General features: G+C 42.4%; 1 protein-coding gene across 2 annotated transcripts in view; it reads left to right on the top strand.

Moving 5' to 3' along the window:
* Positions 1–12,704: 12,704 nt before the first annotated feature.
* The window catches only part of HEPHL1 (hephaestin like 1), a 96,109-nt gene continuing 87,012 nt past the window's right edge, over positions 12,705–21,801 (top strand). For both annotated transcript variants that reach the window (XM_057749775.1, XM_057749774.1), the window contains exon 1: positions 12,705–12,940. In XM_057749775.1, coding sequence (XP_057605758.1) covers positions 12,771–12,940 — 170 coding nt within the window. In that variant the 5' untranslated portion in view covers positions 12,705–12,770. The remainder of the gene's footprint in view (positions 12,941–21,801) is intronic.

The following is a 21,801-nucleotide window of genomic DNA, read 5'->3' as shown; positions in this document are numbered from 1 at the left end:
CATCCTGTGATTCTATTTTAAGGAGAAATAAGAAACAAGAAAACAGTTAATGTGAAAGATATTTGAAGAGAAAAACAACATCTAGGTCAAGTCCTGAGGTCAATAAACATTCATTCCAGCTCACTGTCTCTACACTACGGAGTGTACCATGAGGTCTGGTGTCCAAAGCAAAGACCACTACCCGGAGGGTGGCAATTATCAATTCAGTTCATAATGCTACAATTACTAAGGCAGGGAATTTTAATAGACACCATATAATGGTTTTTCTCAAATAAAGGATTCATTCATTTATTTTAACAAATGCATAGTGTGCTTACCTTTGTACTGGGCCTTTCCAGGAGCTGGGGTTTCCTCCAGAAGAAGGGAGTTCCTGAGCTGAGACCTGAGGTATGGAGTTTGCCAGGTCGACAAGCAGGAGAATGTGTGTTCCACACTACGTGCAAAGGCCCTGAGGCCCCACCGTGCATGGTGGGTTTGGAGACATACAAAGAGTTCTCCATGGGGGAGGATAAAGTTTTCAGACATATGTGAGGTGGTGAGGCTGGTTGGTCCTCTGGGGCCAGATTACAAAAGACCTTTTATGTCATCAATGTTGAGCAGGGTGAATCACGATCAGATCCGTATACACTGGGGGCAGAGGGGAGCAACTATGGAGGAGACAAGGGTGGGGGGCACTCAGACCAGGGCAGACACAAGGGCCATCTCCAAGCATAAGATAAAACCTGCCCCAGCTATGGCTGCTGCAGTGAAGGAAAGGCACGTGAGCTGCTGGAGGGGGTGGCAATGGGGAGTAAGGCAGAAAGCAAGAGGAGAGACTGAAAAAGGAGCTCTGGTTTCTGGCCTAGGCCCCTGGGGTTGGTGGCACTTGTCGCTAAGATGGAAGCAGGAGGACCAGGTCTGGGGGTTGAGATGTAAATCTAGATACACCAGACCTAATTTCGTACTTTGATAACCACACAGCCAGTGTAATTCCTCCTGGTCTTTCGTGGTGGAATGGCTCAAGTCAGACTGAGCCTTGACATAATTGAAGGAGTCTACCACACTGCAAGTTCCCATTTCCCATCTCTAAGAAACAAAAATAGATCCCCACTTTTTTCCTTTTTTAAAAAAATTATGCAACTTACATATGAATATGTGCTTATTGGAAAAATTTAACTAATATAATTTGCCTTTGCTAGGTTTATCAGAATAGATCAGCAGTTCTCAAACTTTTGAAATCAGGACCTATATTTATACTCTTAAAAATTATTGAAGACCCCAGAAAGCTATAGTTTATGTTAGTTATATCTACTGATATTTACCACATTAGAAATCAAATGAGAAATTTATAACTATTTATTCATTTTAAAAGAATAAGAATAAATGTTAATATAATACCCATTTACTATTAATATAAATAACATTTAAAAAAATTTTTTAAGTATTTAATTTAATTTATTTATTTATTTATTTATTGGCTGCATTGGGTCTCTGTTGCTGTGCACAGGCTTTCTCTAGTTGTGGCAAGTGGGGGCTACTCTATTGTGGTGTGCGGGCTTCTCAGTGCGGTGGCTTCTCTTGTTGCGGAGCAAAGGCTCTAAAGAATTTGGGCTTCAGTAGTTGCAGCATGTGGGCTCAGTAGTTGCCACACATGGGCCCTAGAGCATGAGGGCTTCAGTAGCTTTGGTTCGCTGGCTCTAGAGCACAGGCTCAGTTGTTGTGGCGCACAGGCTTAGTTGCTCTGCGGCATGTGGGATCTTCCCGGCCCAGGGATCGAACACTGTCCCCTCCATTGGCAGGCAGATTCTTAACCACTGCAGCACCAGGCAAGTCCCAATAGCATGTTTTTAAATAAAAATACTTTTTCCAAAAAAATTTACTGAGAACAGTAGAATAGTTTAGTAACATATGCTTATGCAAACCTATTCTTGGGGACCCCAGAGGCCCCTGGGCTACACTTTGACAATCATTAAACTAGGCATTGGGGAGTGTGTGATCATAGTGTAATTGGATTTCAGTGAGGTCCTTGGCAGTCTCAAGACAGACAGCCACATCCACGGAGCATCTTGCTGATGTCACACATGCCGTGAAGCTATCTGGGCCTCAGTTACATCAGCTATGAAATGGTAAGACTAGAACGTCTCCAAGGACTCTTCCTGATCTAAAATTCTATGTATTTATAAGCCAGCCTGTAGTAGGTGTTCAGTACATATTTTTTGAATGAATATATGAAAAATGAATGAGCAAAGAACACATGATGTTATGGAAGGGATTTTTGCATTGAGTGGAAAATCAGACTAGAATTCAAAGGTCAAAAACACACATACCTTCAGGCCACGTGTCCTGAACAGAAGTGGGGCAGTGAGGAGTGGGGCGGTGTATGATGAACTGGAGAGCTCATATCCTACTTAAAGGACATAAAATTCAGATTTTGTATGAGACACCATTCTAAACTGACAACATTGTCTGAATTTGGCCTGTGGACTGAGAATCGGGACTTTTTTTTTTTTTTTAACTTTTATAGGAGTATAGTTGATTTACAAAGTTGCGTTAGTTTCAGGTATACAGCAAAGTGTATCAGTTATACGTATACATATATCCACTCTTTTTTTAGATTCTTTTCCCATATAGGCCATTACAGAATATTGAGTAGAGCTCCCTGTGCTGTACAGTAGGTTTGCATTAGTTATCTATTTTATACATAGTAGTGTGTATACGTCAGGCTCAATCTCCCAATTTATCCCTCCCCCCACCCTCTTACCCCCTAGTAAGCTTGTTTGTTTTCTACCTCTGTGACTCTACTTCTGTTTTGTAAATAAGTTCATTTGTACACTTTTTTTTAAGATTCCACATATAAGTAATATCATATGATATTTCTCTTTCTGTGTCTGACTTACTTCACTCAGTATGACAATCTCTAGGTCTATCCATGATACTGCAAATGTCATTCTTTCTTTCTTTTTTATGGCTGAGTAATATTCCATTGTATATATGTACCACGTCTTCTTTATCCATTCCTCTGTTGATGGATATTTAGGTTGCTCCATATCCTGGCTACTATAAATAGTGCTGCAATGAACATTGGGGTGCATATATCATTTCAAATTATGGTTTTCTCCAGATGTATGCCCACGAGTGGGATTGTTGGGTCATATGGTAGTTCTGTGGTTAGTTTTTTAAGGAACATCTGTACTGTTTTCCATAGTGGCTATACCAGTTTACATTCCCACCAACAGGAGGGTTTAGGAGGGTCCCTTTTCTCCATACCCTCTCCAGCACTTATTGTTTGTAGATTTTTTTATGATGTCCATTCTGACTGGTATGAGGTAACACCTTATTGTAGTTTAGATTTGCATTTCTCTAATAATTAGTGTTGTTGAACATCTTTTCATGTGCTTTTTGGCCATCTGTATGTCTTCTTTGGAGAAATGTCTTGAATTGGCACTTCTGAACCAGGCAGTAACTTGGGTTCCTTCTGACTTGAAGCAGAGCCTTATTGAACCTCTTCTTAGAAGACCAGGTACCTTGTGGTGCCCTTCCTCCTCCCAGTCTAAACCTATTCATGGGAAAGAATCTAATAAACTTATTCACTGAAGAAAACCTCAACCAGTGAGACCAATATCATGAGATATTTGCATTTTCACATGGTTTGCCTCAAGCCAAAATCAGGAAGCTCTGATTGTAGAATTTGGGCATCAGTGATCAGGCCAGAGCAAGGAGCCTTGGCTGTGCTTCAGAATTCACATTACATGTGCCTACGTGCCCAAACCTGGGAGCTGAAGCACTGCCTACAAAGAACTTCTCTACAGAATCACCAGGTGTTTTGATGGTCAGAAGCATTTCTCCTGGGAATCTATGTTTCAAGGAGGTCTCAGTTAAGGCAGGCCCCACCTGGAGCCAGTTCATCCTTTCTAACAGGAATTTACTTACTACAGCCACCCAAACCCAGGCATTTGCTACAGTTAGCCCTCATCTTTGATGCCATGTAACACATGGAGAGTGTGAACACATGGAGAGTCTCAGGAGCATTTAGTGACTGAGTTTAGGAGAAGTTTTGACTACGTGCCATGTGCTCCAATTACAACACAGCATGGAGAATGGCAGGGCATAGTTAGAGCTTTGTTCCTCAGGTAGGAGTTTTAAGAAGTGTTGAAATGCGCAGTTTGATATCTTCCCAGAAAACAGCTTTGGAAGTTGGTAAACTCCTTCCTGAGTGCCCTGCCCTGCTCATCTGCATTCCATAGGCCCAGGTCACTGGGGGTATACTGAGAACAGCCCCACTGAGCCATTACTGGAAGAACCATGGAAGGGTGGGAGAAAGGAGTAGAGTCTTCCATCTCTTGAAAAGTGGGGAATCTAGAGTCTGGATTGACCTTCAACCAGCCAATCCTATTTAGTGTTCTGATTTGCCAAATGCCTTCACACAGACATCACTCTAAAACCCTGGGGCCTCAGACAAAAAGAACTCTCCCTGTCTCTAAGACTTCTCTGGCCACTAATGATGAAGGGAAATGGAGCTTTCTTCGCTAGTGCAACCAATGCTATTACAACAAAGATTGTTACAAACCAAGCTTCGAGATTCAGGGAGACTCACCTATTTTGAGAACATGTTGGATACACACAAAAAAATTCAAGCTCCTACAAAAGAATCCTGAAAGTTCTGTTGCAATGGAATCTGACTTTTCCCGGCCCTCAAGAGAGTTGTCAGACCTTCTTCTTTGTTTCTGAGCTGTGAACGCATGGAGGGTCTCAGGAGCATTTAGTAACTGGGTTTAGGAGAAGTTTTGACTCTGTGCCACATACTCAAATTACAACACAGCATGGAGAATGGCAGGGCGTAGTTAGAATGTGACAGTGATTGTGAAGGATAAATGAATGTCTGACGCTTTAGTCATGGAAAGCATGTGGGTCTCTGGGGGCTTTCCAGCTCTTTGCTTTGGTTTTTCTCTTTCAGTGAGAAACAGAGCATCACCCTAAATGGTCTAGAAGTGTTACTGAAGAGATGCTACAGGAAAACCCTGTGTCCAGACCACAGTGGCCAGATAGTAGATTGTTGCCGTCCCTCCAAACACACACACACACACACACACACACACACACACACACACACATACACACTGTGGAGCTGAGAGGAGAGCCGAGCCCAGTACTGTTCTTAGACTTGGGCAGTGAGGCCCTGCTCTGAGCCCTGGTCCTTAGGAGGTTCCTCATCCTGGAGTGTCTTTCTCAAAGAGAATCTTCTGGTGTCTAGGACTATCTGGGCTAGCAGTGCCATCTGGGTAGGATGCCTTGAGTCCAGACAGAAATCTACATGTGCCCTGATCTCTAGTCACATTTCTCCCCTTTAAGGCATTCTCCAGTCCTCTGGTGTATGCATGGGGTTGACCAGATGCCTCTAGGGGCTCTAGGACTTGTGTCTACATGGTTGTCCCAGGGCCCTGTAATCAGTTCCAATTCTAGGAGGGTCGCCTGGTGGTTGGATTGCTCCTGTTGGCAGGAGTGTTTGTTTTGTGGGATTGTGTAAGGCTGGCTGCCAGAATGGAGCTAACCGTCCAATTGTTTAGACTGCCTTCCTCCCTACCCTGCCACACACACCCAAGGGGCAGTCCTGCCTGAACCTCTCAAAATCCATACTTCAAAGAGGCATTAAGGTTTTGAATCGCTCCCCTAGTTGTGTTGGTTTGTGTAGAACAAAGGGATAACAGAGGACTTTGAGGAGAGAGTATTTGCTCTTCTTTTCACTACATGTATTATTGAAGGCTGGTTCACTCAAGTGTCTGGCACCAGGATTTGCCTCAGGCATGTGGGCTCTGAGGCATCATCAGGCACTTCCCCAGTAGGGGAACAAATGGACACCTGAAAGTGGAAGTTCCCACTGGGCAAGGACGTGATCCATCATTAACTCTTCCCAGAACTCCCTCCTTCCCCCCCTTCCCTCTTTCTCTCTCTCTCTTTCTTTCTTCTTTCTCTCTTTCTTTCTTTTCTCTTTCTTTCCTTCTCTCTCTCTCTCTCCTCTCTTTCTCTTTCTTTCTTTTTTTTCTCTCTCTCTCCCTTTTTTTCTTTCTTCCTTTCTTTCTTCCTTTTTGATGATGACAGTGGGTGAGGCTTTAGGGATTGGATTTCAATATGCTCTATTCCATTCTAAAAAATATCAGCATGGTTCAGACCCAGCTGCTGGGCCATCTCTGCAAACACCTCAAATACCTCCTGGGTGTGGCCTTGATGTTCTCCCCACACCATTCATATTGGATTTAACTTGAACTTCACTGAACTCATCATAATATTTGGTTAATATTTTTAATTAAATATTTTAAAACTTGCTTATTATTGACTGTCTGTTTCCCTCATTAGAACAAACTCTTTGAGGGCGTGCCTATCTCATTCTCAGTTGACTAGAACAGGTAACAAAGTAGGTGCTCAGCAAATATTTTCAAATAGCAGAATGAATGATTTCATCACTGGACTTTTGTTTGGTGGAGTGTTTGTCCATGTGCATTCTACATTCTGCTTCTTTAAAAAACATAGGTCATGTTTATGTTTGGAGAAATTTCTGTATACTGCTAATGTTTCCTTCCTTGAAATGGTCTCCTGACCTAGCCTTGGTTTCCATTTAGTCCAGTCCACTAGGATTGTGTGTGGTGGTCTGGAGTTTAGGCTTCTGTATCAGACAGACCTGGGTTTGAATCCTGGCTCTGCTCTTTTCTAGCTGTGTAACGTCGGCAAGTTATTAATCTTCCCAAACCTTAGTTTTCCCACCTGCAATAGAAGGCCGAAAATATCTACCTCATAGAGTATTGTGGTGGCAAGGAATAAGAGACGATGTATGTAAAACATTTAGTACCTTGCCTGGCATGCTGTAAATGCTACAGTTGTTAATTCCGTTTTTTCCTCAGTGCCTACTGCTAACCACTGGTTCTGTGCTTACCACTGAGGATACAGAAATGAACAGGATGCCTTTCAAATCTCCCAATCCATATATGAAGGGGCCTGAACATAGGCCTCGATGTAGGGATGAGGCAGGAGTGGCTCTCAGACCTCAGAGTTTGGAGCCGAGGCATGAGTAGAAGATAGGATGGTGGGAAGGAAGAAGAGAGGCGAGGAGGGAGGACAAAATCCCATCCCAGGTGAGTGGATGGTCGAAAAGGGATGGGCAGGTGAGAGTCTCCAGAGAGCAAGAGTTTGGAGATGGGGGACCCAGCGGTGGCAAGTGGAGACTGGATTAGGTCCTGAGCAGTGAGTTCTTTTAGTAAAGCCTTAGGATCTCAGGCATAGCAGAAGGGGGTTGTTGAGGGCTGGTCAGACGCTGTTCTCAAGGAGTTTAGAGCCTAATAAGGGAGACTGACACATAAGCAAATAATCATATAAACAAGGATAAGGATATGTGCAAAGTCTGGAGGAAGGTCACAAGAGGGACACATGGGAGGGAAGGCATGGCGGGTGTGGCAGGAACCAAGGCAAGCTTCCCAGAAAGAGCTTAGGAGGGTTTAGGAGGATGGGAAGAGATTTAGTGTGGGTGAGAGGTGGAGTGGGTGGAGGTTCAGAACATTAAAAGGACAATGAAGCAGAATGGCATATTTGGGTGTTCTGTAATAATTAGGACTTTCCCTGACTGTCAGTGATGCATGGACTGGGCTGGGTTGACATTTGGGGATCTTCCTTCAACGGACAGGTCCTTGAACAGTCCTGACTCATATATTCCTTTACAGGGAGTGGGTCCCGCTCAGCAGTATGAAGCAGGAAATTGTAATCTCTGGTGCCCCCGTTCTCCTTGGTCTGGGTAGAAATGCTGGTGTTGGAGTCGCACAGAACTCTACCACTTACCAGTGTGGGGCACTGAGAAAATTATGGAACTCCTCTAAACTTCAGTATCCTCATCTGTAAAATGGATAAAATGATGCACACCTGATAGAGATGTTGTTTTAATTAAAAGAGATAATGCATGTAAAGGGCTTAGCATAGAAACCACTATACAACATGCTCTTGGCACATATTGGTAGCATCTAGTATATTCATTCATTCATTCATTCATGCATGCATGCATGCATGCATGCATGTGTTGGTTCACCATTTAATGTCAGATACCGGGAGCACAGGGATGAACAAGGCTCAGTCCCTGCCCATAAGAAACCTCTGAAGAGTGTGTGGGAGGGGAGACAAACAGATGATTACTGTGTTGTGTGAGTGTGATAAGTACTATGGCAAAGGCACACACAAAGTGATGATGGGAGCCCAGATGAAGGTCACACTGGTTGCCATGACGATGATGATGGTGATGATGATGATGTTAATGATGATGATGATGGTGATGATGATGGTGATGGTGATGATGGTGATGATGATAATGATGATGGTGATGGTGTTGGTGATGGTGATGATGGTGATAATGATGGTAATGATGGTGATGATGATGATGGTGATGATGAGAGCCTGGACTAAATGTTGAAGAGAGGGTTCCAGTCCCTAGAAGCCAGATCAGGACCCATCTTGAAAGTCAAGTCAAGGCCATCAGCCCTTATTCTGAAGGCCATGGGGAGCTACCGAAAAATCTTAGGCAGTGGAGAGACCTGGTCCCATCTGCATTCAGGAAGGTCACTGGCCCCCATGAGAGCAGCCAGGAAGCTCTAAGGCTCAAAGTGAGAAATAAAAAATCCCATTAAGAAACTGAGGGACCCAAGGAGGTTGAAAAGCCGTGACCTACTGTGGCAGGGCAGTGAGAGGGCTGGACTGATGAAAATTTTTGGTTAGAGTTTGGAATATCAAAAATCTCTTAAGGAGTATTTAATATTTCTCTTAAAACATGCAAAAAGTCTAAAGAATGGGATGGCCAACTTCGTCATTCACAGTTTGTTATTTAAAATGATGCCTCAGCTAAGGCTAGCTGGAAGACTGTTTATATGAATTGGCTTCTCCCATTAGAAGTTTTATTGTCTAAATATCCTGTGCTATGTTTCAGAGCAATATGATATGATTCTACTGATGCATGGCATCAGATTTACCATATCTTACACCTGGTGAGTATACTGAGGAAATCATGGAGTGAATATCTGGACTGTCCCTCACATGGTGCTTTATAAATGTTGCATTTCTCTGCTTTATTTCTATCTGAATAGTGTCCAATGGGATTTAAAGTATTGTTCACATTATTACTCACAGAGTAATCAAATTCTCAACACTGCCCATGACACCTTGTATTAAGCAGTGGGTTTTCAGAAATGAGTGTCATAGGAACTCTGCATTTACTCACACACCTTTCTTTTCTGCTCCTTAGCTCTTACATAGTTCAGATGCTTGTTGAGTAGCACCTTTATTGTCCTAGAGTAAGGAAGAATATTAGAGAACTTTCCAGAGCTTTATCACATTGCTTTTAGTAAACTCTTCCCCTGACTCTTTCACCCCCCACCCTCCCCCAGGGAGCACGTTCTCTGCTTCGAATGGATTAGTGCACTGATCTCATCAGCTACAGCACCTCCCATTCTCTGCGTCTTCTCTGTGGGCTTCATTTTGAATCAGAAGTTAGATGATGCCTTCTTCAGGGTCTTCATTATATTTATTCAGTATCCTGAGTAGAAAAGCTAATTTGTGTGTTTTTGCTCTGTGTCATTCGTGCCTGTTTCTCCTGTCTAAAATAATTGAAGTTTTTGATACCACATCAAGCCTGTTTGGCCACAAATAGTCTGCTTCTCTGGGGTATGAACAAAAAGCTATTTGGTCTGGAACATTTCCAAATTCAGAGAACTCCTAAAGCCCTACTTCTTTTGAGGCCATGCTCAGGTTTGCCCTGTGAAATCTTCCTCTGTAGTGGATATTAAAATGATGAACTTACACAAAGCTTCCAAACTTATATTGAAGAATAGATTTGAGCTAAAGGGTAATGTGCTATGGCAATTATTCTATTGTACAAGTGTCCTGGCATAAAAACAAATCAGTAAATCAAAGCTATTAAGAGCCTGGCTATAAAACAGGATATTCAGCATGTATTTTGCCAGCTAAGATGGACGTGATTTCAAAACCCATGCTACGGCATATCTATAGCGTATCTACAATTTAAAGAAAAAGAACTATCTTACTTGAGGCTAGTGGGAGGTATGGTGGTTGCGACTCGGGGTAAAAAGCAGGAGAATGTTGGTGGAAATGCATCTGTCATAACACAGGCTGAGGCAGAGGCCCTCAGAGAGTGTAGATAAGGAATAAAGACGCTAACATTTATTGCAAGCCTATTCTGTTCGTATGGTAGGCACTTTGCAGACATCATTTTTTCAGATCGTCTTTCAAAAAATAGATGACTTTTATAGAGAAGTTTTAGGTTCACAGCAACATGGAGCTGTAGAGTTTTCTCACATATATCTTGCCCCCACAGATGCTTCGCCTCCCCCGTTATCAACCTCCCCACCAGAGTGGTACAAGTATTTTAATTGATGAAACTTCAGTGATACATCATTATCACCCAGTGATAATGGGCTCACTTTAGGGTTCACTCAATGTTCTATATTCTGTGGGTTTGGACAAATGTATAATGACAGGTATCCGCCACATATTATAGTATCACACGGAGTAGTTTCACTGCCCTAAAAATCCTCTGTGTTCTGCCTATGCATCCCTGCCTCTACACAAACCTCTGATAACCCCTGATCATTTTACTGTCTCCATAGTTTTGTCTTTGCCTGTGTGTCATCTAGTTGGAATCATATAATGTGTCGATTTCAGATTGGCTTCTTTCACTTAGTAATATGCATTTAAGGTTCTTCCATGTCTTTCCATTTCTTCATAGCTCATTTCCTTTTAGTGTTGAATACTATTCCATTATCTGGAATAATGGAATAAATAAACTATAGTTTATTCATTAATCTACTGAAGGACATCTTGGTTGTTTCCAAGTTTTGGCAATTATGAATAAAGCTGCTATTAACATCCATGTGCAGGTTTTTGTTTAGACATAAGTTTTCAAGTCCTTTGGGTAAAGACCAAAGAACATGATTGCTGTATCATATGGCAAGAGTTTCAGGTTTTTTTTAAGTTTTACTGAGGTATATTTGACAAGTAAAATTGTAAGATATTTAATGTGCACTGTACATTTAGTTTTATAACAAACTGGTAAACTGTTTCCTGACATGGCTGTACCATTTTGCATTCCTACCAACAATGAATGAGAGTTCCTGTTGCTCCACATCCTCACCAGCATTGGGTGCTGTCAGTGTTCCAGATATTGGCCATTCCGATAGGTGTGTAGTGGTACCTCATTGTTGTTTTAATTTGTATTTCCCTAATGACATGTGATGTGGAGCATCTTTTCGTACGTTTATTTTCCATCTATATATCTTCTTTGACCAGGTGTCTGTTGAGGTCTTTTGACCATTTTTTAATCAAGTTGTTTGTTTTCTTATTGTTGAGTTTTAAGAGTTATTTGTATATTTTGGATAACAGTTCTTTATCAGTAGTGTATTTTGCAAGTATTTTCTCCCAGTCTGTGGCTTTTCTTCTCATTCTTTTGACAGTATCTTTCACTGAGCAGAAATTTATTTTTGAAGCAAAGCTTATCAATTATTTCTTTCATGGATCATGGCTTCGGTGTTGTATCTAAAAAGTTATCAAGCCCCAAGAGTGTAAAGCAATTATATTCCAATAAAGAACTTAAAAAAAAGTTATCAAGCCCAAACTCATCTAGCTTTGCTCCTATGTCATCCTTTAAATTTTCTTAACAATCCATCCATCCGCATTTTACAAACCCAGACTTAAAGAGGTCAGGTTATTCTTCAGTGCCACTAACTGGTGGGACCAGATTCAAACATAGGTCTGTCTAACTTCAAAGTCCAGTCAGGAGGCTGTCTGCTTCATTCCATGGATGCTGCCTCAAGAGAAACTCTGCATGGGAATCAGATTGGCTGTCTTCCAGGGTTGGATGAGGTCTCTTTCAACATAGAGATTCTAGGTCACAGATTAGAATAAATAGAATAATTGGGCAATCCCTTCACCATTTGACCCAAAGACTTGCTACTGAATTTTGTCTTCATGTGCCTGAAGGGTACTTCTCCCTTATTATTTTCATTCATTCTAAGAAAGACAGCTCATTTGCCCTTGGGGGTGATGGCCTCTTAAATTTTGGCTGAACTGGGAGATTGAGTGCCTCATTTTTGCTGATGGGATTTGAGAGAATCTGGGGGAAATGGTACATGAGCAAATGGAGAATTAGTGAGGTTTTTACAATGCTGTTGTAAACTTTACGATGTGAGTTGATTGTTTCATGTAGCCTCATAAAACAAGTTGGAGATGGTGGAGGATGATTACATCACTCCCTCTGCCTTTTCGACAGAGATGAAGTCTTCTTTAGTGCTTGGGATTATATCCTGATGCTGCACACAGACCAGCCCAGTTTTCCAATTTTAATATGTTCCTGTAAAAGGTGTAGAGCCAAAAAAAAAAAAAAAAAAAAAAGAGAGGAAGCAGGGGTAAAGCCATCGACCCTACTTGTTGCACTGACATTCCTGGCAAAGATGAAAGACTAATGTCAGAGCAGAGCACCAAAACTTACAGAAACAAGCCTGTTTGGTTTGGACAGTAAATAAATAAGTCAGTTACATTTCTTGGATGGCTGGCAAAAGTTTTGTCATCATAGCAACTACGCCATCGAGCTTGCTCTGCTTATACAAATTGTCAGCCTCTGTCCCAACCCTAAACTACCTAAGGAGGAGGAGCTGGACCTTGTCCATTCCTCATTTATAACTAGCTCCGAGTGAGGGGCAGGGACAGGCAGGGTTGCCTTCTCTGCAGGCTGCTCACCTGAGTTACGTCCACAAATGCCTCAGAAGTGGCAGGCTGACTGCCTTCTTCTCCTCACATTCCTGGGTCTGTCTGGCTTGGTTGGTGCAGTTACCAGAACATACTACATTGGGATTGTGGAAGAATACTGGAACTATGTACCCCAAGGGAAGAATGTTATTACTGGGAAAAGTTTCACAGAAGACAAGTGAGTGAAACTGGGGTCCCCATAGACTCCCAGGTTTGGCTACTTTTTGACTCTGCTAGGGGAAGGTTGTATTCATGGTGGCTACAGTGGGGGTGAGTTGTTCTAAATCAGCAGGAGGGGTTTTGTGTTTGCTTGGAGAGACCTTGCATGGGCAAGTGTGTAACTTAGAAGAGACATTTTTAGCTCCATCTATTCACAGCCTTGTCTGTGAAGAGCCATATACCTAACCAGGTATTTTGAATAATGCCTTACTCTCTATATGGACAAGTTTCACTATGTACCACTAATGACTTCCAGGGGTTCTGGACTCCCTTTGTTAAAAAAAAAAAAGTTAACTCTTGCAATAAAAATTTGAGATATTTCAAGAATTCTTCATTGTTAAAATACACAGTGTTTTCTTAGTTTTTATTTTTGGAGTGAAATATAATTAGAGATAAGTATGCAGTTACATTTTGTAGTTACATTTTGTTTTGTAATGTTTAAAATAAGGGGGCAAAAAAAAATTTAAAAAAAATAAAAAAAAATAAAATAAAATAAGGGGGCAGTTGTAATAGATCTGGGTGCTATTTTAAGAGTTTCCTTGAGTCCACTTAGAAATGGCTTTATTTTGCTGGTGAGAGGTTTGTTATAGCCTCAACTCATTCAATCTAAGGGCAATATTTATCCCCAGAGCCCAGGGCATAGCTGTGTGAGAGAGTGCTGCAGTGTTATATGTCCCTGACTTTTTATTTTTGCAGAAAATAGCCCTTGCTCCCCCTCTTCCTTCCAGATGCTGTCTCCTAACTCTCTCATTTGTTCCCTGGAGCTCCCCCTGAGATAACCTGGCTCCAGAAGCTGTCATGCATATTTTCAACATTGTAGTTCTTAGAACATCTTTTGAGATGTTTTGGCAAATAGTTATATATTCAGATACTTGTTCCTTTCATGATAGGCAGAGCCTGGTGGATTCAAATCTAGGTTCCATTTTTTAAAAATGAGGTTAGTTGCTAAGATTCATGGGGTCTGCAAATAGGTCTTTAAAAGCCAGGTCCCCTTGCCTCGGGGAAAGACCAAAGACCCAGCTGGCTTGGACACATGTCTTCTAGGTTTTCTAACAACACAAAAGAGGCATCGCCATGTTTCATTTATTCAAAAAGGATGATGCTCATGCCAGCCAAACTACCAAGAAAGACTTTTCCTTAAGCTTTGTACCAGGAAATTTAATGTCCAGGGAGCTATTGCCTGAGAAAGCTCTTGAATTCTTTCAATCTCACATCTGCTGACAATTGATGGTGGTAGTTTGTACTGTAACAAATTGATATAGGATTGAAAGACTCCCTTAACTGCCAGGGGCTTTCCCTGAAACTAGAGCTCTGCTGTCCTCAAAAAGGGATCAATAGAAAAATGATCATTGTGAGCAGCTATTAGATGGGAAAATATTCAAGATGTGTGTGTTGAGGGTAGTGAGCATAGTTTTAAGCACAATGTGATATTGGACGCCTTTCCATATGCATAGAATTCTATCTTTCTCTTAAAATGCCCATGTCAGTATAGCTGTTTGGCAGCATTTACTTTGACCCAGAGATTCCACCAGAGACCTTTAATTCATTATCGCTCACAAATGTTATCATTCCCACTCTACAAACAAGCAACTGAGGCTCCGAGGTTAAGTACTTGCCGGAGTTTACAGTGGAAAAGGCAGCACCAAACTCATTGTTTTGGCTTCAGAGCCAATATTTTCTCACCATGCAAACTTTTCTGGGAAAAAGTGATCCTTTCCCATTGAATTAAGGTCAACTTTGAGGGAAGCCAGGGATTCCAGTAATAAGAACTTTCTAGAAAGACCCAATTCTTTACCAAGGGTGGGTTTAGTCTCACTTGTCATTCTTTCCATAAAAACATTGAAAATGATCACTGGTGTCAGTGACCCAACCAGTTACCTGGGTTCATTCAAAAACCCAAAGAACATTATTTATTTTTTAATTTTTATTTTATATTGGACTATAGTTGATTTACAATGTTGTGTTAGTTTCAGGTGTACAGCAAAGTGATTCAGTTACACATATACATGTATCCATTCTTTTTCAAATTCTTTTCCCATTTAGGTTATTACAGAATATTGAGCAGAGCTCCCTGTGCTATATAGAAGGACTTTTTGGTTATCTATTTTAAATATAGTAGTGTGTATATGTCAATCCCAGACTCCCAATGTATTCCCTCCCTCAACCTCCCCTTTGGTAACCATAAGTTTGTTTTCTATGTCTGTGAGTCTGTTCAAAAACCCAAAGTACTTTTTTTTTTTTAATTTGGTTGCACTGGGTCATAGTTGTGGCTTGCAGTCTCTTTAGTTGTGGCATGCAAACTCTTACTTGTGGCATGCATGTGGGATCTAGTTCCCTGACCAGGGATCAAACCTGGGCCCCCTGCATTGGGAGCAAGGAGTCTTAACCACTGCACCACCAGGGAAGTCCCCAAAGTACTTTAAATACTCAAATACAAAAATGCCATTTCCACAAGGCTGGGTGTAGGAAGAATTTTGGGGCTCTCTGCTGATCATTTCAGCCAGAAGATGGTGCTTTGAAGAAATTACAATAAAATGTATGAAATTCATTATGGTGAAAAGGAAAAGGAAAAGAAAGAGAGAACAGGCATGACTAAAACACAGTTTGGCATCAGATTAGAGTGAAGCGGTTTAACAAACCCTGTGGTTCCATAGAGGAGGACTCCTGCCCTTTAGGAACATGTGGCATGCTAGATATCATAGCTGGAATGCCGAGGTCCCCAAGTGTTTCCTTCCAGTGTATCAAAGGGCAGTGTTTATGGTGGGCAGACTCCTGACTCTCAAAAGGCAAGCCGGGTGAGGATGCTGGCTTTTGGCAGCAATCATGCCAGGAAGTGCTACTCATGTGGCTGGTGGCTGCTCAGGGCAAATTTCCAAGTAGACACCGTTGTGGCTGGCTGCTGACTCTTGCTTGAAGACCACAGGACACATGTCTCAGGTGCCATGATTCACAAGTGTCATGGGTGCCACAGGTGACTCATGTGAAGATGTCACAATTATGGGACAAATATGGAGTTCACTATGTGTGCTCTGCTTTGTGCCATTTCCCCTGGATCAAGGAGTCATTTGGGTAATGTGACCACGTCCCTCACTCAGCTTCTGCAGGATGACTAGACAGCGTCTCAGAGGTTAGAAACTCTCTGCTGGTTCGATATTCACACCCAGAAAATGCCCAATATTTAGAAGTCTGCAACAGCAAGGTGCCTCATATTCCATTATGAGTGGAAAGAGCCTAGAATAGAAATCAGGAGACCTGACCTCTTGTCCTCGCTCTGCCCCCAACCTGCTATGTAACCTTGAACATGTCACATAATCTCTCTGAACATTAATTTCCTTACTTTGTATAACAAGGGAGTTGAAACATAATCCTTAAAGTCACTTGAGAAGTATAACTCCAAGGCATCAGAAATAATTTTTGAAACTAAATGAAAAACATTTTACCTGACTTGCCATTTCTAAAAAGATTTTTGCAATGCAAGGAGAGAGATGATTTGCAAATGCTCAGCCTAGAAATCAGAGTTGGAGAAGGCCTGAGAGTGGAGATATGTGACAGTTTTTGAAGTATTCTATATTGTCACTTACCCATTCATTTTTACCCCTGTTCTTTAAGAATGATCTCCAACTCTTCATTTCACCCTCAAAGTTTTTTCCCATAGCCCTGGCATATTCTGATTAGTTTCCTTCCCAGCCCCTCATGGAGCTTGGTGTCTTTATCTAGCCTTGGACACAGCGTTTCCTTCTCCCTGCTGTGCTCTCTAGTGGTTTGACGTTCACTAGTCACATCTGCAGCTGGAGGATGAATGCTGTGTTGGTGGAGAGGAAGCCCCAGCATATGTATAATAGCCCCCCTTCCCTACACAGAGCTTGTCAGGGACAATGACCACAGAGGACCGAGTAAGGCCAGTCATTTGGAATCATTAAAGTAAGAAATAATCACTCTCAGTTTAGTTGTTCTGGTTGCTTTATGTTTAAATAAGGAGAATGGCAAATATTAGGGAGAAGGAAAGGTGAGTGCCAAAGTTTCGGTAGCGTAAAAAAGCTTGGAAACCAAAATTAGGCAGTGCCAGGAGCCTAATGAATTCTGATTCACAAGGAGGAGATAGGAAATAAACTGAAATCATTTCACTAAGCCAGGATAGCAGTCAGATGGTGCAATTTAACTTTCCAATTTGGTACCTTTGCTTGATCATAGGGTCAAAAATATAATTGAGACTATAAGCACTAATATTTCCTAGAAAGTATAGGATTTAAGAGTTATATTCTATTTACAAAAAAATTTTCTCCTGATTAATATATTCCTTCTCTTCCCTATTGGGGGCACAGGGCTCCTTTGATTTTCCTGAAAGTGGTGTTATCATTCGATTCACTCCTGCCAGTCCTGCTCATAAAGTGCTTATTTAAGGTTTAACTGCGCTTCGGTGGCAAAGCCTGGTCTTTAAAGGAACCAGAGTGGGATCACCTTATTAAAGTTATAGTTCTCACCAAGATCTCCTTTGGCCACCAACACACATACAGGTTTTTCTCTTCCCAGTGAAATGCAGGGGATTTCATGGGTGCTAACTCACAGGCAGAACCACGTTGGACACAAGTGAAACTGACCACTGCTCAAGCCCTAAGCTGGGGTCTGTTAAGGAAGTTTACCCAACCACATCACTGTGTCAACCCAGTTGATGGCAAAGGGTTTTGAGCACCCCCTATGAGCAGACCCTAGGATGGATGTGAGGAGGGTCCTGTATGTTCATTTGAAAGAAGAGCCAACTGAAGGGAAGAGAAGGGCTTTTGTAAGCTTTGAAATAAAGAGAAGCATATCACCTCATTAGCGCTTGGTCTTACACAGATGAGACTTTCAAATCTCAACTTCTACCTTATCAGGAGAAAAAATCATGTGTTGGGCCTGATGCCTTGGGGTTGCTGTTATTTTCTATAACAGTTAGTGATTGCTTTTGGCTGCCAGTAAAGACAAGACTAGAGTGGCTTAAATAAATTCGGGTTTGGTGTACTCCTATGAAAGAAATCCAGAGGGGCCATTCTAACCCTGGTGAGACAGCTGGCATGATAGGATTTCCGAGGCCTTCTATATTTCTGACCCACCATCCTTAGCATGAGACTTTGCTCCTCAAGGAAGCTTATGGTCACAAAATGGCTGCTAGAACTCAGCCCTCATGCCTATGATCCAAGAAGGAAGAGAGAAAGGAGAAAAGTAGAAGGGGCATAATTCTTTCTACATCAGCCCTTTAAAGGGCTGTTATGAAAACCCAACCCAATCAAGTCTACTTACATCTCACTGGATACTCAAGGACACAAAGGGGACTTGGAAATATAGTCTTTTAGTTATGCGCTTTGGTGCCAGAAAAAAAGCAGAATTTGATTCTGTTACTAAGAAAGGGGTCATGAATATTGTAAGGCAGCTGGCAGTCCCTACCCCCTCCCCTACCTAATTCTCCCCTTTTCCCAGCCTTCATGAATACCATCTTAGTCCCCCTCTTCCCTTTCTCACTCTGGATAGTGAGGCCCAAGGTCTGGCTAGTGGGGTTTGAGAGAACTTACAGACAATATTATAGCCAACTGTCATTGAGTCCTTACTATGTTCCAAGCATTGTCATTAAAGCTTTCCCTGCCATGCATAGTGGGGACAGATCTCCTGCCCTGGTCAGGGAGGCCAGGAGGCCCAGGTAAGTTTTCCTTAGCCAAGTGTAGCCCAAGTGGTCTCACAAGATGCCAAGGCAGCCTGGCCTGCTGGTGAGTGTGGGGCTCTGGAATCAACTGAGAAGCTTAGAATTCTTGCTCCATTTACTAGGCAAATAAATGAGTCTTTTATTTATTTATTTTTTGGCTCAATTTGCTCATCAGTAAGATGGGAATAGTGACAGTACTTGCATGGGGGAGGAGAGGGTATTCATTTCCGGTAGCTGCCATAACAAATTACCACAAACTAGGTGGCTTAAAACAACAGAAATTCATTCTCATCTAGTCCTGGAGGCCAGAAGTCTGAAATGAAGGTGTTGGCAGAGCCACACTCCCTCTGGAGACTCTAAGGGAGAATCCACTTGCCTCTTCCAGCTTTTGGGGGCTGCTGGCAACCCTTGGCTTGTGGTGGCATCACTCCAATCTCTGCCTCCATCCTCACAGCACCTTCTCCTCTGTGCATGTCTAATCTCCTCCTTATGGGAACACTTTCAGTGGCATTTAGGACTCACCTGGATTATCCAGGGTCATCTCTTCATCTCAAAATCCTTATTACATCTTCAAGGACCCTAATTATATCTGCAAGGACCCTTTCTCCAAAGAAGAGGATTAGGATGTGAACTTACCCTTGAGAGTCATCATCAGCCCACCACAGGGGGTATCAGGAGATATGTAAATGCTCAGATGTGGTGCCTGGCACTAGGTTAGTGCTCAGAAAATGGTAGTCATCAGGGTAGTTCTCCTGTCTTGAGGGGTTCTCTGGAGAGCATGATATTCCATGGGAAAGAGATCTCAGATAGTCACATTTTTCTCTTTTCTAGCTAGATCTTTACCAGAGACGATCATAACTCTCCTGACTCCCATTGGTTGAGCACTCACTCTGCCAGACGCTGTGCTCAGGGCTCCACATCTCATTTACTCCTTATGGTGGCTTTGCCGTGGTCAGCAGTTTATAGCCGAGGAAACTGGCATTCAGAGAAGTTAAGTCACTTCCCTAAGACCTCACGGTGTCAAGTGGGGAATTGGGATTCAAGCTCATTCTCTTTTTCCTTTACTGTGTGTATTTGGTGCCTGGGGGGCTTCTGTGGAAATGAAGTGAGAGAATGGGGAACTCAAGACAGAAGGAATGCCAGGGGGAACCAGGGTGAGCAAGGTGTAGAGGAGTGCATCATTGGATGGGATGGCTTCAAAAACTATTAATCTATTTCTGAAGGGTGTGGCTGTGCCTGAGTTGCAACACGAAACTGCCATCTTCACCCTTCCTTTTGCCAAGTGGCATTTGTCCCAATATATTCCTGTGAACCATGTCCCATCTCAAGCTCAGACAACATCTCTTGTCCTTATTGTGACTGTATGATCTCACGTTTGCTCTGACCACATCCTCTGCCAATGTTACTTTGCAGCTCGTCTTCATCCCTTATCCTCCCAACACACACACAGACATTCCGGCTCTATATGGTTAGTTGTCCCTTAATATAGAAAACTTGGTGTTGCTATTTATTCACCAATGCATATGTTTTGTCTTCCCAATCAGATGGGAAATCTCTTGAATACAGGGATTGAGAATTATACATCTTGGCTCCAATTAAATGTCCCGGATAGTAGAGATTCAACAACTGCTCAATGGTTGAATGGATGGGGAAAAAGTTCCACTAAAGGATCCAGGTTATAGGGGACAGTGGTGCTGTTGAGCTGCACAGCCCCTCTGAGCTACAAACCCCTCGGAATCTAACTTGGCAGCCCACCTATGCACTGGTTAGAGGATTTACACATGCAAGTTCATTTTGATAAAGGTTGATCTTGCCTGCCTTTGGAAGGTGTCTCCCTTCACGGTATTGCCCCTGGCCTTGGCAATATGAACATTTTGTCTTTAAAGCAGTAGCTAATGTGAAACCTCCCAGCCCCACTGGATTTCTTCACAGCAGGAAATAGACACCTCCTCAGCTTGAGTCAAAATGTTGGAATGTAGGTTGGGGATGAATCTGAGGGGTGGTGATTACTCAGTCACTCACAGTGGGGTCACCCTGTGGCTACGCTATAAAAACAGTATACAACCAACCAATGTGGTCATTCTAATGAGTGCACTGGAGCTAAACCGGAGGCTACTTCCTGTGGATGGCTCCTTGAAGTCACCCATTTGCTTTGTTCCTTGGGCAAGATTTGCATCATCTAAGACTCATAGGAGCTGGAGTTTCTGTCCTATTGCTACAAATGCATTATGTATTATTGGGGCTGGTTTGCTGCATAGACACTGAAAAGACTTTCTCTTACGTCCATCCCTCCCCTACCTTTTCCACTTTAAATAGTTTCTATGGATTTAAGTATAATAGTTCCTATGGTTTCAAATAGTTACTATGGTTTTTATGCTAAGGACTATAGAAATGTGATTTCCAAACTTGCATGCACATCGGAATTGTAGTAGTCAGAATAGGTCAGGTTGTGCTACAGTAACAAACAACCCCCAAATCTCAGGAGCTTGACACCTCAGAGGTGTATTTCTCATCCACTCCAGTTCACAGAGGGCCAGTGACTCCCAGACAGCTGTCCTCCCTGGGCAAACCAGCAGCCAGGCTGCTTGGATCTTGAGACCTTACTGTCTTCACTGGAGGCTTCCCCTATAGCAGAGCAAGTGAGGGGTCCTGCAATGGCAATTAAATGCCCTGGCCCAGAAGTAACAGAGGTCACTTTCACTCATAGCCTGTTTGCCAAAAATCCCATGGCTCCACCTACTGTAAAAGCTCTTGGCTCTCCCCTTCTGCTGGGAGGAAAGAAAAATCAGAATGCCCTCTTGTAGGAATTATTTGGTGAGGAAAAATAAAGATGCCACTGGCCCTGCCTGGAGAAAATCTGATTCAAGTGGCCTGAAATGGGGCCTGGTGTTTTTGGCAAACATCCCACATAATTCTGACATTACGTCCCACATAATTCTGCCATTATTGGTACATGGGTGGACATTTAGGAACAACTGCACTAGAAAACCTAATTCTCTTTTGAAGTGACCATTGGCTGTTTAGGTGATAAGACTGACACATGTCCAGGAATATGCAAAACAAGTCAATGTATAACTCAGTGCTAAAATATGCAGTATATGCAATGTGTTGTAGGAAGGCAGGAAACACTTACCCTCCCTCCGATA

This window comes from Hippopotamus amphibius, chromosome 9 (genome assembly GCF_030028045.1).
Source record: "Hippopotamus amphibius kiboko isolate mHipAmp2 chromosome 9, mHipAmp2.hap2, whole genome shotgun sequence".
NCBI lineage: Eukaryota > Metazoa > Chordata > Mammalia > Artiodactyla > Hippopotamidae > Hippopotamus > Hippopotamus amphibius.
The sequence above is the reverse complement of the archived record's forward strand: the minus strand, read 5'-3'. Positions and strand labels throughout refer to the sequence as shown.